A 19,155-nucleotide genomic window follows, 5' to 3' on the forward strand; every position below is an offset into this window, starting at 1 on the left:
CTAAGCCCTGCCCCACCATGTGCCTATCCAAGTGCTTCTTAGTGATACCAACTGTACCAGCCTCTACCACATTGCCTGATAGCTCATTCTGAATACTCACAATCATCTGCATGAAAAAGTTACCCCTCAGATCTTTTCAACTCTTTCCCTTTTCATGCTAAATCTATTGCTCCTAGTTTGGGCCTCCTCTGCCGTGGAGAAAGTGACATTAATAGGTGTGGAATTTGTATTACTTAATAGTGTGGACATTGGAAAACATTTAAACTCAAAAATAAGGACCACAAAAACTACTTAAATGGCACAAGAAGAGTCTGCAAGCCTGCTCCACCATTGAACAAGAATGTAGTTGATCCTGTTACGAAGGATGAACAGCTCTGATGGGCAGAAGGGTGCAGGGTTGCCCATGTCCCCCTCCCCTGGGAGAATTACAAACCATTACTGTTGCCAGGCTGTTAATGAGAGAGAAAGAGATGGAACAAAAACATACTGGGACTGGAACATTTGCTTCAGACAAGGGTGAGATAACACCAGGGGAGAGAGACCATATTATGACTCTTATAAGACTCACGGCTCCAGAGAGGGCTGTTTACTTGGTACTATTCTGTTCATTAAAATTCCTCAGTGGACAGCCGGAGTGGGCTGGTTTGATGGGCTAAGCCATTCAATACTGATTGACACCTGAGACCTCGTGAGTAGGGATAAAAGTGAGGTCTGGGGAGACACCCCTCAGACACACCAAGAGACACACAAGTGAGCACTGTTTAAGTGTTGGAACCCACGAGAAAAGTGTGGGTCATCTGAGGCCGAACGAAGGATCGGTCAATTTTAACTCACAGTGTTTATAGCAAGGCCGGTGGGGGCTTGTGTGTGCGTCCACCCTTGCCTGGGTGATGAGTCCACCATAGAAGAAAGGTCTAGCTAAAGGACAGAGGGGTCATAGCTGCATAGCCACAACAACACATCGACGGATCAAGAACGTAAAGGAAGGTTTGACTGGCTGTCACTGTTTGATCTCTCTCTCTCCAACAATTACAACACATTGACCAACAACTACCTCAGCTTGTATGAACTGAACTGAACTTTATATTCACATATGACAATTCATTATCCCCTAGACATCGATAGAGCTTGTTTATTTTTGATTATTATTATACCCACACTTTTAGGTTTAGTTATTGCTAATGTGTATTATCTGTATATTTGCATTGTTGTTATTGATTTGTATATTTTACTAATAAACACTGTTCTGAAAATAGTACCAGACTCCAACGGATACTTCTATTTTTGCTGGTAAGAAACCCAGTTATGGGGTACATAATAATCCAATATTTCTGGTCAACTTTCCTGCCCTTTCCTCTGAACTCTTACTTCAGTAGTTGCTTAGAAATCTACATGTTCCAGCCCTAAATGTACCCAAGTAATCTGAGCCCATAGCAAGCAGCTGTGAAGGCACAGCCTTCTGAGAAAGGAATGTCTTTGCCCGTTGTCCTGTTAGCTTGGTTGTCTACCAGAAAGAGTGATACAAAAGTGTGTGTGTGTGTGTGTGTGTGTGTGTAGAGGGTGGACAAGCAGACAATATCCACTTGTGTTTATCTCTTCCTACAATTAAAGGAGATGTTTATTTTCAGTTTTTATATTCCTTCCTAGTTTGCGCCCAGTTTACCTTTCCTCTGTTCATTACTTTTTATGTCTTCCTTTCCTTCTGAATTTATCCTGCTTTCCCTATCTACTCCTAACTTTTACCTTTTTACATTTACTCTTTACCTATTATTCTCCTTAAGTACCTTGCTTAATCTTGATTCATTCAACCCTCGCTTTCAATCTTTTCTCTGTACTGGGATCGATTCATGTCACGAATTACCTCCTTCAGGTCAGCCACTGCCTTCTGTTGTAACTCCCTTTATTTAATTTAAAAACAGAGTGGCCTCTAACCCAAGTTCTCTCAAATTGAATAAAACATTTTATCATTCTATCATCACTATTATTAAACCTGCTGCATGGCCTGTTATAAAAACAGAAATATTGGAAAAGCAAGTCAAATCAAGTGGAAAGAGAAGGCAGCTGAAGTCTGAGGTAGGAGATCCTTCATCAGAATTGACAAAGAGAGGTTAAGGAGCAGTTTTTGTTACATACTATCATATCTAAGATTGCCTATTTCCTGGATCCATAACATATTGCTCTAATAAATGAGCACAAATGTTTTCTGAATTTGTTAGGGACCTTCAAACATTCTCAGAGGTAACAATGATTAGCAACACATCATCATCCACAACTTTTGCCATCTCCAAAGGGATTTACCACTAAACTTATCCAAACCTTCCCCACGCTCCACTCTCTGCAGGAATTTCTCCTTCTACGATGCCCTTGCTCATCCCTCCCCGCTAATCTCCCTCCTGGCGTTTATCCCTGCTAGTGGCCCAAGTGCTACACCTGCCCAATAACCAATTCCCTAACCCCGTTTCAGGGCCCCAAACAGTCCTTGCAGGTGAGGCAGCACTTCACCTGTGAACCTACTGGGGTTATCCATTGTGTCTGGTGCTCCCAATGTGTCCTCCTCTACATTGGTGAGACCTATTGTAAATCGGGGAACCACTCCATTCAGCATCTATGCTCCATCCACCAGAAGCAGAACTTCCCCATAGCCACACATTTTAACTTTAAATCCCATTCCCATTCTGACCTGTCGGTCCATTGCTTCTTCTTGTCCTAAGATGATGCCTCCCTTATAGTGGAGGAGCAGCACCTTATATTCTGTCTGGATAGCCTCCAACCTGATGGCATGAGTATTGATTTCTCCTTCCAGTACATTTTTCCCTCCTCCACTCTTCTGTTCCCCACTCTGGCATTTTTTCTTATTTTTACCTGCCTGAAACTTCCCCTGGGTTCCCTCCTCCTCTTTTCCCTCTGATCCATTCTCCTCTCCTATCACATTCCCTCTTCTCCATCTGTTTACCATTCCCACCCATTTGTCTTCACCTATCACCATCTAACTAGACTCTTTCCCCTCCCATCCCTCATTTTTTATTCTGGTATCTTCCCCTTTCCATTTCAGTGCTGAAGAAGGGTCTCGGCCTGAAACATCAACTGCTTATTCATTTCCATAGATGCTGCCTGACTTGCTGAGTTCCTCCAGTATTTTGTCTGTGATCCTCAAAATGTTTGGGATCTTAAACACCCTCATCTTCAGTGAGGTACAGTATAGCATACAAATGTAGAGCAAAAGAAAAGGCTGAAGAATTCACAACCAACTTCACAAGAAAAGGCAAATAGGTGAACCAAATTGATTTCCTCCTAAGATCACTGCTAGTTCTGAAGCTAGTCTCCAGATAAATCTATTCAATTCCCCTGATATCAAGAAACAATTGCACTGAATGCAACATATTGTAGGCTATAGGTCACATAACATCACAGTTCTAGTACTGTATACCTTTCTTCCAGAACAATAATGCCTCCAGCCAAATCCAATAAAATTACAATACCGGCATCTACACAACAATGTCCACAATTGCCCAGGAAGTTGGTAAAATAATAGAACAAAATATAATCTGTTCTACATGGAGAATGTGAAAAGTCAGTCCCCCCAGTTTCATGACATCTTTACCAGAGTTCATAAAAACTGTGACTTTATTACTTCAGCTGCTTCAATTCCATCATTAGGTCTGAAGTGTGAATACTTGCCAATAATTCTGCAACAATCACAAATCATCAACAAATTAAACAGTTTGTCCCTGCATGCAGAAAGTTTCATTCGCCATGTGAGAAATGCAAGACCAGAAGGGCTACCTAAAGAGATCTGCTATTTTTTTCAATTATTTCCTTATCTTTGTACAGTACAGTATCTTCTTGTAAAGTCCAGGCTAGTTAGGGATAAAGTTTAGAAATAAATTTCAATGACAATTGGAAAGAGAGAGATGAAAAATGATGAACTTACATTTGCAGGTAACATTGTCCTCATCTAAGTATTGACCATCAGCACAAGCACAAACTCTGCCTCCAGGGATGATTAAACACAGGCCATTGCATCCACCATTGTTTCCCCGAGTTGAATTTTCACCTGAAAAGATAAAGCACAAAGTCAGAAACTATGGTTAAAGGACTTGTACATACTTGATAAATATGTTTGGTTTCATATCTCTGCAATTGGCAAAGGTTTTATAAACATTCTGAATATAGCACATATCCTATTATTACTGAAATACTGTAAAATAGTATTTTTTTACTATTTGTGGACAAAATTTAAGTATTGTATTCCTCCTCTTCCATTGTCCAACATTTGGCTAGTACAATATCTCTTTGTTAAAAGACTCTGGTTCATTATTATGGACCAGGGCATATTTAATACACTTTAAATAAGCTTAGAACAGCAACCTGCAAATTGGGTATGTAATCTCATCTCTGTCTACATGCCAGTTGGACATACCATCCAGGGTCACAATCTTGGAAAGACTGAAACACACACATTACTGTCAAAAACAGTTCCCAGCATATTTAGGCAATTCCACACAGTCAGTCCAAATACTCAATCCAAGCAAAAACTTTTGGGGAGAATTTTATTTTTGTAAATAATGTTATTCATGGTGTTTAGCTTTAAACATCGCAATGTATATATAGCTGCTACGTGGGTTTCAAAGCTCTAAGCTCGAAGTTAATTTATTATCAAAGTACACAAATGTCACCATATGCAACCCTGAGATTCATTTTCTTACGGGCATTCACAGTAACTACAAGAAACACAATAGAATTAATGAAAGACTGCACCCAAAAGGATGGAAAATCAGTGTTTTCAAACAAACTGCAAATAAAAAATAAATAATAATAATAACTTCGGGATGATATCGACAACTGGTATCATCACAAAGTCACTACACAATAGAATTAAACAACTAGGCCTACAGTGTGATATTTATGTAGATCTCCAGAAAGCCACAATACTAAACCCCATCAGAATAGTCCTGGTAATTGAGAAATGAGGTGCTTGGCTATGTCAGTATGCCTGTTTTTACCAGCTTGAGCTGAGAAAATATATAATAATAAATAAGCAATAAATATTGAGAACATGAGATGAACAGTCCTTGAAAGTGAGCCCATAGGTTATGAGAACAGTTCAGTGATGGGGTGAGTTGAGTAAAGTTATTCCCTTTGGTTCAAGGGCCTTAAGATTGAGAGGTAATAACTGTACCTGAACGTGGTGATGTGAGTCTTAAGGCTCCTGTACCTTTTTCTTGATGGCAGCAGTGAGAAGAGAGCCTGTCCAGGCTTGTGTGTATCCTTGATGATGGATATTATAATATATTAAAATTATGTATTATATTTAATTATCTGGATCATGTTATCTGCAATCACTCTTATCAGACTCTTGAATGGACCTCCTCTGTGATAAGATAGACTCTTGCTGTAACCTCATAATCTATCTTGTTTTGATCTTACACATTACTTACCTGCACTGCATGTTCTCTGTTGCTTTTGCACTTTATTTTGCATTGTTATTGCTTTACCTTGTTATAACACAGTGCACTATGTCAGGATTTGAACTGTATGACAGCATGTAAGATCCTGGTTCACGTGACAAAAATAAACCAATAATATATTGCAAAGAAAGCAGTGCTCAGTAAAAATCCCTCTGGTTTTCACCTTTCAGTATCCTAGTGTCAAACTGTGAATCAATTTTTAAGTTTTCAGCCAATGGAACAAACATAAGACCAAATATTTCTGAGCAACAAAGATACTTTTTAAAAATACTATTATATTTTTGTTTCATAATTTGGAAAGAAAATGTTAAAATTGATTCACAGTTCTAAATTCAACACTATAAATTGCATCCTTATGAAAGGAGAAAATAATATGAGTGACGGCATGTTGGTGCAGATCAATGGTTTATGGTTAACAACCGATTTATGGAGGAAACCGCAAAGCACTATAAGAAACCAGCAGGTCAGGCAGCATCTATTGAGGGAAATGGACAGTATAAGTTTTGATTTGAGGCTCTTATCTAACATGTTAATGGATATAGTTTAGATAATTTTTTTCCAGATAAAAACTACACTATACATATTTCATATTTTTTTTTGTAAAAAAAAAGTTCAGCCTTGCTACAAGGCAGACATACCAGTCTGATGTCTTTTAATGGACATCAAATCAATTTATGTATAAGCTATCTTGTATGTTTATATTTATTGTGTTTTTTGTGTTGCATCAGATCGGGACTAACAATTATTTCATTCTCCATTAATTGTTTATTACAAATGACATGAAACATTAATCAATTCCAGGTGACATGCTATCAAGTAATTTAAATGTTGGTGAATCTCCCTTATATTCACAAGCAATCAAGACCATTCAAAATTTATCAACAAAATTAATTCCAATGCAAAAGCCTTAGAAAACATGAATTGCCTGAAAATGTTTTCTTTCTTTGAAGCTACTTCTCCCATTGAAGCAAATGTATCTGCTCTTCCTATGCCAAGTTAACTGGGAAAATCTTCCACATGTTAGTTGGGGAATTAGCACTCTTAAACACTGGACTTCATTGATAAGATGGAAACCAGTATCAAAGCATATTGATAGCAAGAAACTCTCAAAACAGTACTTTCTTGGGCATCTATTCTTTGGGCAGGCAAATCTTAGTAAATATTTAATTCAACTACACATTAGTGCTTTAGTCAGGTGTATAGGACAAAGTTGTTTGTTTTTTTTGTCAGGTTTGGTTTTGTGGGAAAAAGTATAAATGGATGATCATCAGGTGTGAAAAGAAGCCTTCAGTGATGCAAGACTACAAGTTTTGTTTCAATGGAATCGGAAGCAACAGGGCAAAAGAGAAAGATACACAAAGTTAAAATCCAAATAAAAAGTGCAGGCTTAATCGCTTCCAATGATTGAAGGAAATGCAACAAGTTTGTGATGAGTCTCGAGGGTGGATCTGCAGATTTTATTTATTTATTTATGGAGGTACAGTGCAGAATAGGCCCTTCTGGCCCTTCGATCCGCCCCGTACAACAACCCACCTGTTTAATTCTAGCCTAATTATGGGACAATTTGTAGCAACCAATTAACCTCCTATCATGTACATCTTTAGACTGTGGGAGGAAGCCGAGCACCCAGAGGAAACCAATGCGCACAATTGAGCAAACTTACAAACTTTCGTACAGAAGCCACCAGTATTGAACTAACTCCAAAGTGAGATACCCAAGCACGCTAGCCACTACTCTACAATGGAAGTCTGTTGAAAGAAGTGAATTAAAAATTGCCCAAAGGGTACAAATAATAAAAATACAAAAGATGAGGTGTGCACTCATGGTTTGGTGCAATAATGATGTATTCCATTCAAGTACTTCTACGTGTAACCCATAGTGAATTATTTAAAGAAAGAATGCTTTATCAAACAATATATTTACAATATTATTCAAATATTACTGAAATATCAAATGTAAAATGCCCCTGCCTGTTTAGTATAAACTCCAACTCAATATAGAATGCATTCCATATATATATATATATATATATATATATATGTACATATACTGTATATAAAGTATACTTGTAAATTAGCTACTATATATATATATATCCACAGCATTGTAAATTTTAAATGATCCCATTCAAGTCTAAGGATTTAATCGCTGTAGAGGATTGCTTGATAACACCTTTCCTGATGGGGTGGGGTCACTTTGCCTGGCAGGAGAGTCTTGTGGCTTTGAAATAATCCGTTCCAGGGACTCCTCCATGGTGGATGTTGGAAATGATTCTGGGACTGCAGGAAATGGTTTGGACAACACTGGACATCTTTCTTCTCTGACAACTGACCCTGTTCTCCTCAAATTATTGATGTGTCATCTTCAGATGATCAGATGCAAAATCCACTGTGTAGAAGAGTGCTCCAGTTCTGGCCTTAATCTTTCCAAGTATCCATTTCTGATCATCTCTGTAATCCCTAGCAGGGACTGCTTGTCCAGGAGTGAAACATCAGAACGTCTTGTTTGAAGGTCCCTGGATTTGTCTCAGCTGTTTGCCCTGCAAACATCTTTTGAGATTGAGTTTGAGCGGATCCAAGCCTGACCACAAGGAATGACCCAGGAAGAGCAGAGCTGGTGAGTTGTTGGTTGGAGTGTGCTGCATTGTGATATGCAAGGAGGAAATTAGTGAGCTACTGATTCTTTGTCAGTGTAGTTTGTCCTGTTAATATTGTTCATAATGTTTTTTTAGATTCCTGGCAACCTTTCCACCAAGTTGGATGGCATAGTGCAGATGTATTATGTCTTATTCTATTCATTTTCAGCATTTCCTCCATAAACTGTGGTCCAATGTCACTTGGTGAGTGAATCTGGAAAATCAGTCCTTGAGAAAAAGCTTCTCAACACATCAAGAATGAACGAGGCTGTAGTGGAGGACATTCGGAATACTCCCTGCCACTTTGCAGCTGCATCCACTGTTACCAACCAATTTATGCCCATAAATAGTCTGGCAAAAATCACATAAATCCTCTGCCAGTAATACAGGCATCTTCCCAGGGTTGGAGAGACATTGCTCTTGCCAACCCAACAACCCAACCCAACCCAAACTGATTGATCTGCTCATCTTTTCCAGCCCACCAAAGCTTCCAGCCAATGCTCTCACTTTGACCACGCCTAGATGATGGCCATGTAGATTCTCCAACATTTTAGCTCATGGCTTGGATGGAACAACAACTCTCAATCCTCACATATGGCAAACCCCGTCAAGGGCAAGTTCATCCTGGCGCTGGAAGAATGAGGAAATTTAATTTCTGATGTTCATTCCAGCCATTTTAGGTTACCATGCAGACCTCAGACAGCATGGTATCTTTTCTGGTTTCCTTTCGGATCATCTCTGCCATAATAGGAAAAATATATCAAAGGGAGTGTCCTCTTTTGTAAATATTTCAGGTATTTCTTCTTCCAAGGGTAAACAGAACAACCCATCAGCTTTTGAACAATTAGTTATCCTCATGAATTGGATCTTGTAATTGAGTCCTCCAAGAAACAGAACACATCTCTGCATTTGTGATGCTGCTCTTTGCAGAACACCCTTCAGTGGATTAAAAATGGACATTAGTGATTGATGATCAGTAATAAGGCTAAGCTTTCTCTTCCATTCAAGCACTGGTAAATGTTTAACACCCCAAACCTGATTCAAGGACTCTCTGTCCATCTGTGTGTAGCTTTGTTTTGCAGCAGTAAGGGAGCATGACACAAAGGCATTTGCATTCATCACTCATAACATGTGACATGACTGTACCTCTGTCATAAGATGAGGCATCACAGGCATGCTACACAGGATGCTGTGGATCATAATATGTCAGAACAGTGTCTGACATCATTATTTCCTTTACCTTTCGGAAAACAATCTCACACAGTCCATTGCTCTTTCCTTCCCTATCTGTAGCAATAAACTCAAGGGGTGGAGAACAGTGGAGAACAACTTTGGCAGGACCCTGTTAGATTAAGTGACAAATCCTAAAAAGGACCACAACTGTGACACGTCCTTTGGCCTTGCTTGAATTTTCGCAACACACTGTTGTAATACTTGTGCGTCAATGGTGTAACCACAGTAAGTGATGTCTGGTTTAGCAAATTTACAATTGTTGTATTGTGCTCTGAGCCCATAATCTTCTTACTGGTTTAATGCTGTTTGAGATTTTGGAGGTGCTCCCCGTCACCCTCACCAGTAACAATGATGTCATCCAGGTAACACTGACTGCCTGGATAGCCTTGCATCACCTGGTCCACAGCTTCTTCCAGAGGGCAGGTGCAGATGCTATTCCAAAAATAAGCCTATTATAGTGATAAACCCATTTGTGAGTGTTTCTGGTGAGAAGCCCTTCCGATTCTTCTTCCACCTCCATCTGTAGTTATATAGGTAGACCTCAGCTAAGTCCCCTTTGTGTCTCTATCCTGGGCAGAGTGTTTTGATCTACTTTCAGTACTGGGTTGATGGTGATCTTAAAGACCTGAAAGACTTATTCTTCTTGGTTACTGTGACCTCTGATGTTGTCCTTGGGCTCCTCTCAACTTGGAAAGAATTATTTCAACCTCAGTGTGGTCTAGCTCACTGGCTACTTTATCATGGCTAGTATAAGGAACCAGACAGACTTTGCAGAATTTGAGTTCAGCAGTTGCATCTAACATTATCCTACCCCTGATATGTTTAAGTTTTTCGATGACATTCTTGAACACTTCTCTGTTGTCATCCTGTACCGTTCTTAATTGGTTTTCAGTTGACTAAGTTGCAGGGTTGTGAAATGTAAACAGTGGTGGATCTTTAAGAATGTTGTATTTGTCTCAGCTAATCATGCACCCACTATGCTGGCCCTTCTGTTTTTATCACATTCAAGCTCAATTTGGCTTGTTGGTTGTTGTAATTCACTGTTACAAATGTCATTCCTACAGGAGTTATGTTTTATCCACATAAGTTCTTAGCCGGATGTCTTCAGGCTTCAGTTCACTGCTTTTGAAATGCCATTCAAACACATTTTGTGGAATGACTGAAACAGCTAAGCCTGTGTATAATTCTATCTTAATTAATTTGCCATTCACTTTTAGTGTAAACTACATCGCTTATCTTTTGTTAGTTTTCACATATTAAAACTCAAGGCTACCCAGTCCTGTGTCACTCTCATCATTATCAGATGTTTCATCAAAGTGTGCAGATTATTGTTCTTTTTGAAACTGCAGCTTGACTTTAGATCTTGCAACTCTGTGTAGTTCATTTATTTTTGTCTGCCTAACATGCTATTTTTATGTGTCCTACTTTGTTGCATTTTCTGCAAATTTCACCTTTAACTCTGCTTTTGTCTGATGTATGTGAGGCCTTGCCACAATAGTAACATAATATATTCTCCAGACAGGTTTCTGCTTGGATATTGCAACTTTGTTCACGCTCACTTTCTTTCCTGATTTCAACTCAGTTTCATCTCTTTCAGCTGTTTTGATACAGTTAGTTCAACTGCTCTTTTAAATGTAAGTTGTGCTCCACTTAGGATCTGTTTTAGAATATTTCCTTGTAAGATTCCACAAATTAAACAATCACTCAGTGCATCATTAAGCACATCACTGAACTGATAATGCTCAGGCAATTTCTTCAGTTCAACTGCAATAGCTGAAATGGACTCCCTGTCCTTTTGAATCTACTTCTGAAATCTAAAGCATTCTGTAATCAACAATGGATTTGGTTCTAAATGTTCCTGCATTACTTTCATGATATCAGCAAAGGTCATTTCAGCTGGTTTGGTTGGAGCAGTTAAACTTCTAAGCAAACTATATTCCTTTCTACCCAATGCACTCATTAAAACTGGCTGTCTCTTTTCATTGGGTATTTCAATTGTTTCAAAATAGTTATCAGTTTCGTCAGTATACAATATCCCATGATCTCTTGTGCAATCGAATACATATATTTTATGATGTAGCCAGTTATTTCTGCTGTTTTTTTTATTTACGATTATTATCACCCAGTATTCACTGTTTTAGAACCAATGAATTTTGTCCATTTCTGCCTTATTTTTTAACTTGACCATCTTCCCTTGTGAAGAAAATCAACGTGCTGTGCTTTTTTAAAACTCAAATGTCTCACAACACTTTTTTAGAACTTGAACATCTTTCTGATCTTCAAAAGGTGGATAATTAACTTGGTTTCATTTAAACCTTCCTTGTTGCCACTGTTATGTTGTGTAACTCCTAAACATAAAGCTAATTGAAAGTAAAAGAGGGGAACCCAGGAAAATGTCTACATCTTGTTTTTACTTTTAGTGAAAGATGCACTTATGACATGGTGGCATAATGATGCGTGCCATTCATGTACTTTTACACAAGACCCATAATGAATTATTTAAATAAACAAGGAATGCTTAATCAAATGATATGTTTAATTTCCAACATGACTCAAATATTTCTGAAATATTAAACACACAACATAATCCTAAGAATATCCCACCACCAGTGTTGCTGGGAAAACATGGACTAGCTGTGGAAAGCAGATGCAATGGGGATCTCTTGATGTGTTGTAGGAAACCAGTTACTGAACGAACTCAGTAGACCTGAAGCAGGACCTTGAAACATTGAATAACACACACAATATGTGGAGCACCTTAGCAAGTCAGACAGCATCTATGAAGAGGAATAAAGAGAGGATGTTTTGGGTTGAGACCCTTCACCCCTCAGTGGAAACATGGACATGGAGCATTCTCTTTGCTCCACAGCTGCTTCTCAGCCTGCTGAGTTCTACCAGCAGTTTGCTTTCTTTTGCTCTAAATTATAGTCTCTTGAATCTCCATCACCGGATGCATGCCTGATGTGGAGAATGTGTCAGATGTAGACAAATATATATAAAAACTGAGGTGTTTGGTCACATATCCAATTTGTAACCAAGAATTTGGCCAGAAATAGATGCAATCATGCCTACTTCAGAAAAACAGGAACAAAATTGTTTAGGTAGGTGGTGGAATAATGAAAAAAATAAGGTTACTCATCCAAAATTTCTCAACCTCTGTTCTTCAGTTGAAAACCAGGGTAACCAACAGTAATAATTCAGCTTTAGCACAGCATGCTTCACACGCATAATTGTGTCTTGGCCAATGTTTGATTCCTTCTGCTTGAACTAAGTCAGAACAAAAAGAAATCACAGCCAATCCCTTTTTAACCCTTGAGGAGCATTGTATATTTATTTTCAGATTAACAATCAAAAACATGTTTTATCTTTTTGCCTTCAGTACAAAAGCCTTCAAGCAGATGGACACATGAGAGCTGAAAAGAAGAACAAGTTACAGTACATTAAAAAAAAAGAATCTTTTCTTGCAGCTGCAGGGGTTTTATTGATTCATGCAACAAATAGTTTTCATCCCAGTAGCATCCATCAATCTTGAAATGGAAGCAACTTGATAATGACACTTTTGTGCTTCATTGAAGATTAATCACAACTGCTAAATCATTATTAGTCCTTCATAATCGGTTGCAAGGGGTTATGTTCTTCATTTGTGTATGTTTTACTGTATAACCCACAGGAGGTGTTACTGAGATTACCATACACAAATATTAAGGCTTAGGTCAATTTTTGCTGTGGTAGTTGCACCACAGCTCTGATGTATTCTTGAGATTTTAAAGAAATTGCTGCATGATTACTTAGTTAATACAATGCCCAGAGGAACAAAGTCTTATTTATAAAATAATTATTTTTTTTTTGTTTTCACTTTTGATGCTTCTAATACTATTCCAAAGATGTAAGAGGAAGTTTTGAATACCTATCAGACTCACTTCAAAGCACATCACACATAATGAATGACCTTGAAGAATAATGATTGGTGTGATATTAATGATATACCTCAACATGTGTACAGAAGGATCATCTCATGATCAGCAGATCAGGTTACTTGAACAGTTGTCTGAAGAGATAGACTTGTTCTTTGAGAGCTCTTGATGTCCCACTTAAGACAGCATTCCAGAAAAGGTGTGTCAATATTCTACTCACATGCTATTCATTAAGAACATAAGAAATAGGAGCAGGAGTAGACCATCTGGCCCATCGAGCCTGCTCCTCCATTCAATAGGGTCATGGCTGATCTCTCCATGGACTCATCTCCACCTACCTGTCTTTTCCCTGTAACCCTTATTTTCTCTACTATGCAAAAATCTATCCAACCTTGTCATAAATATATTTACTGAGGTAACCTCCATTGCTTTATTGGGCAATAGCTCTTTCCTATTTTCTTTATCTGTACTCTCATAATTAATTCTGACCTCAGCCTCCTATATTCCAAAGTAAGCAATCTTGGCATGATTTATCCTTCCCCTTATCTATAATTTTCTAGGAATGGACTGATGTGACCACTGACACCAGGCAGAAAACCTCTGAAGTGTATTGATAATGTCTGGGGTCATCCATCTTGTAAAGATGCTGCCCAGAAGAAGTCAACATCAAACTGCAGAAAATTTTGCCAAGAACAGTCATGGTCATGGAAAGACTATGATTGCCCTCTTCATATGACTTGGTACACAATGAACAAAACAAAACAGTCATGGTATGATCTATTTTCATTACAACCATTGGGGAGGAGATACAAAAGGCTAAAGACCTACACACAGTACGTGAGGAACTGCATCTTTCCTTATGCCATCAGATTTCAGAATGTTCTATGAACCCATGAACACTAACTTGATATTCTTCTTTAACACCATTTATATATTTATTTTTGAAATGTATATTTTCCTGTCTTGCACTGTACTGTTGCCACAGAACAATAAACTTCCTGACATATATCAGTGATAACAAACCTGATACTGATTCCGATGCTCTTTTATTCTGCCCTACTAGCTCTTTGTGAATTTTAGAGCAAATGTCAATTTTTATCATATTACGAACACTTTGACATTCCAACTGATATAGTATGTCCAGAATTGAAGGAAAGACAGTTCATTAGTGGATATGATGGGTCTTTGACCCAAGACATTGAGCTTCATTTTCCACAAAAGCTACCTGCCCTGTTGAGTATATATCCCCAACATTTGCTGTTCTCATTCCAGACTGAAACAAAACTGATTGTTATGATATTTCTTCTCCTCATGTTACTCCATTATTATAGCCATGAACTCATTTTGGTGTACTGAATTTCCATTTAGAATACCTATACCTATATATTTTTTTTTACTTGTGGTGCAACATTTCAATGCATATTTATGTAACTTACTTTTGGGTGGGGAGCATTACAGTAATTTACATTTGCGGTTAGCTATCAATAACATTTTCCATGAATCTTTGGGAAGTTTGTATTTATACCTCACCATTTATCATTTATTAATTCTACTTTTATCTTTTTCTTTTATCCTTTATGCACAGGCTGTCTGGAGTATACAGGATCCATGCTGAAAAGGCTGTCTGGGATGTACAGTATCCATGGTGAACATTCTGTCTGGAGTGTTTAGGATTGATGGTGAACAGGCTGTCTGGAGTGTACAGGATCCATGGTGAACAGGCTGTCTGCAGTGTACAGGATCCTTTTGGAACAGGCTGTCTGCAGTGTACAGGATCCATTGTAAAAAGGCTGTCTGGAGTGTACGTGATCCATGGTGAACAGCTTGTCTGGAGTGTATTCTTTTATGTGCACTGAATTGAGGACAATTGAGAGTACCTCTGAATATCATATCCTTCTATTACAAATTGTCTTTGAAATAAAGCTTCTAATTACTTTGAAGATATTGTTTCAAATTTTCCACAAATAGATCAGTTTGCATTTGATATCCATATGAAATCTGCCTCTGATACTTGAAATATTCACAGAAAGTTCAAGTAAAACATACAAGCTCAAGAATCATCAGATCCAATGAAACTTCTATTTGTGAATAATTGGACTTAGCACAAGGTGCCTGAGCAATGGAAACTGGAAATAATAACACACTGAATTTTTCATAAGCAAGAAGTATTTGCAAACATCCTGCAGGATATAAATGGAAATTAGTAAAAGTAGATTTAAGGTTTTACATCAGGAAGAGCTCAGAGAGTGAGAAACATTTCCATATCCAACAGAAATGATGGAAGAAACAGAAATATCACTCAGTTTGATGCCAGATGCTCTGTTGGAAAATAGCCCCTGCTAGAAGGATTACACTGATGGGACGTATGTCCTTACCTTGTCCCTGACTTACGAACAAGGTTAATACAAAATTCATTACATTTCCACAGCAGAAACATTGTGACATTTTAAGATAATCTCATTATCTCGCCTAAAGTGTGAGATCCTTTTATTTTACTGCTGTAATTCTGGCAGATATATTTAAAATATTTATTGATTGCATAATTGATTTTTCAGCACATAATTTGAGTAACCAAAGTGCTTTGTAACACAACTGAAGTTTTTTTTAGTTCAGTATCTCCAGTCTTTTTCTCTAAAAATCCATAACTCTCCTTTCACATACATTAATGGATCTTTTTGTTAAAGAAGTTGATTTAGGTTTTAAATTTTAAGAATCCAGAAATCATTTTATTATCAGAATGGATTTTTTCCAAAACCCCTCATTCAATCTTCTCTTCTTCCAAACCCCATCAATTGCTTGTATCTGTTTGTAAGATAATCCACCAAATCAAAGCTTTATTACTAGCCGCGTTGTCATTCCTGCAGTGGATATCTTGAAAACATATTTTTCATCCAGAAATGTGTCTGAAATCGTTGTATCATTTTCATTCTTGCACAAGCTACACATTCCATTTATCATCACCTCATAATCTGAAGTCCTATCTTTCCATCAGCACTTATTTCTTCTGAATTGCTGTGACAATATTTCATATTGAATTTTAATATGTTAACTGACCCCTTAGTAGTTTAAGTCTTTGGTGGCAAGTAATCTTAGAGGATTGGAATTAGTAGTTAGGGGTAATTCAAAAGCTGATTTAACTTTTCAAATGTGGCTCAAACTGTTGCTACATCTTGGAAGCAAACAATTCCGGAACAGCTTCTTCCCCTGCCATCATGATTCTGAATGGACATTGAACCCATGAATTAGCTCACTACTTTTCTATTTCTATTTTTGCAATACTTACTTAATTTGTCTAATATATATATACTGTAAATCAGTTATTTCTCTATTATTTATATTATTATGTGTTGCATTGTAGAACTACCACAGTTACCAAATTTCACAATATAATGCTGGTGATATTAAACCTGATTCTTATTCTACTTAATGGTAAAGGAAACCTTAATTCTGTTTTATTTTCCAAGAGTAAAGAGAAGATCCATTTTGTAAAAAACAAGCATATATTACAATAAATTACTTGCCCATCAAATTGACCTAATTTTGACTCAGAGTCAGGACACTTTTACACTGAAGGTTGATGCAAAATACTTATTATGTTCATCTGCCAATCCTTTGACCCCCATTACTACATCACCAGCATCGTTTTCCAGTGGTCCAATATCAATTCCCATCTCCCTTTTTACTTTTCATATAAATGAAAAAACATTTAGTGTCCTGCTTTATATTATTGGTTAGCTTGCCCTCATATTTCATATTTCCCTTCTTATGGCTTTTTTATTTGCATTTTGCTAGATTTAAAAATCTTCTCAATCACCCAGCTTCCCACTTACTTTTATACCATTATATGCCCATTTCTTTGTCTTTCATCTAGTCCTTAGCTTTCCTTATCAGCTGTCGTTTCCTAGCCCTGCCGTTTCAGAACAACTTCTTCTGTGGGACATACGTATCCTGTGCTTTGTGAACTATTCCCAGAAACTTCAGCTACATCTGCTCTGCAGTCATCTCTGCCAGTATCACCCTGCAATCCACCTGGCCTCTATAATTTCCTTTATTCCATTGTGATACTGATCCATATGGCTTTATGCTGCTCTCTCTCAAATTGCAGTATGAAATCAATCACATTATGATCACTGCCTCCAAAGGGTTCCTTTACCTCAAGCACCTAATAAAATCTGGATTTTTACGCAGTACCCAACCTAAGATAGCCTTTCCCTGAGTAGGCTCAAGGACAAACTGCTTTAAGAGTCATCTTGTAGGCCTATATGATTCCCATAATGTTTTATTTACCGTTGCAGTTTCTTAACTCCACCCACAAAAATTTGACATTCTATGCCCCATGTTGCCTTTTTCTAAAGACGTAATTCCAACTCTTTCCAACAGAGCCACACCGCCGCCTATGCCTTCCTGCTTGTCCTTTTGATACAAATTATATCCTTTAATATTAAGCTCCCAACTACAATCTTCTTGCAGCCACAACTCCGTGATGCCCACAACATCATACCGTCCAATCTCTAATTGCGCTACAAATTCATCCACCTTATTCTGAATGCTAAGCACATTTAAACTCAGCATCTAACAATCAAGTATTCTGTGCCCTTTTGAATTTTGCCTCTGAGGTACAAATAATCTCTTTTCACTGTCTGCATTTGTACCCATACATGGGTTTTCCTTCTTTGCATTCATGTTATGCACATCATCTACTTGTAAACCTGCCAGCTCATCCTGAGCTCTATCATACCGGTTTCCATCCTCCTCCCATATTAGTTTAAATCACTCTGAACAACTCTGTATGTGAGTGGTCCCATTTCTGTGCTGTACTTTTCAGGGACTCTATGACTGCAGTCATAAATTATCTCCAAATCTCTGTAGCTTTCTATGCATTTTCAGAAGACTTGCCAAACAATGGGAATGTGAGTAGTTTAAATGACAGACTTAATGAGAGTTGCTGAGAATGCAGTTGATAGGTTTTGATGTCAAAGCTAGTTTTGTTTCCCAGGACCTTGACTGGTGGGACAGTTTGTTCTGGAAGCTTTGCACAACATGCATGTTTGGTGGTTTTCTGTTGCCATCAGTTCTGCAATAAAATAGATTCTGAGAATACTTACTGGAAAATGATATGGAAATTCACATCTGTAAATTATATAAGCTGCTTTCAAAAACTGGACAGACATCAATTTCCAGAATAAAACTGTTTCAGAAATCAGAAATTACACACTAACAAATAAATATCAATCTGAAAGGCATTTGGTGATTCCAAAATAAGCCTATGTGACTTAAAAGGAAGTTGCTATCATGTTTATTCTCTCTCGCTTTTTTCACCATACTTTAAACAAATGTCATTGGGGAAAAACTGTGATTCTGTTCAGCTTCTGCTTGAAATGATGGAACAAGAAACTACCTTGGTCTCTTGCTTACCAAAGAATCACTGATTGCAAATGTCGCTTCATACTCTGACAAGTATGCTGCTGTGAGTACAAGGACAAAGTACAAATTGGTAGCTAATTGACAACTCAAATTACTGGCTTCCTTCTTCCATATTTCTTCCTGCCATCTAAATCTACTTCCCAACATAAAAGACAATGTAACGTTTGTTGATTCATTCTTTGTGCACCAGCCAGAATCCCCAAAACAAATCAGATGCATGACTTTCTAATTAGGAAAATAAAACACGCCACTTTGCAATCAGTGGAATTTCTTAACACAAATCATAGATGATAGATCTAACACACACAAAATGCTGTTAGCCAGCCAGCAGTGTGAGGCAAATGGTCCTGAGTTCAAATTCGGTGGCTCCTTGCATGCTTTCCATCCATGATGGGTTGAGATAGAAAGCTGGTCTCACAAGAAGTAGTCACATGCTATGGAAACAACAAGATGTGAAAAGGAACAACAAAATACTGGAGGA

The 19,155-nt window shown here is 37.8% G+C and overlaps 1 protein-coding gene across 1 annotated transcript in view; it reads right to left on the reverse strand.

Annotated features, from left to right (window-relative positions):
• LOC132394768 (low-density lipoprotein receptor-related protein 1-like) overlaps positions 1–19,155 on the reverse strand; it is a 1,611,265-nt gene that overhangs the window by 798,981 nt on the left and 793,129 nt on the right. The window contains exon 15 of the mRNA XM_059971176.1: positions 3,932–4,054. Coding sequence (XP_059827159.1) covers positions 3,932–4,054 — 123 coding nt within the window. The remainder of the gene's footprint in view (positions 1–3,931; positions 4,055–19,155) is intronic.

Source organism: Hypanus sabinus, chromosome 5 (assembly GCF_030144855.1).
Source record: "Hypanus sabinus isolate sHypSab1 chromosome 5, sHypSab1.hap1, whole genome shotgun sequence".
Classification (NCBI taxonomy): domain Eukaryota; kingdom Metazoa; phylum Chordata; class Chondrichthyes; order Myliobatiformes; family Dasyatidae; genus Hypanus; species Hypanus sabinus.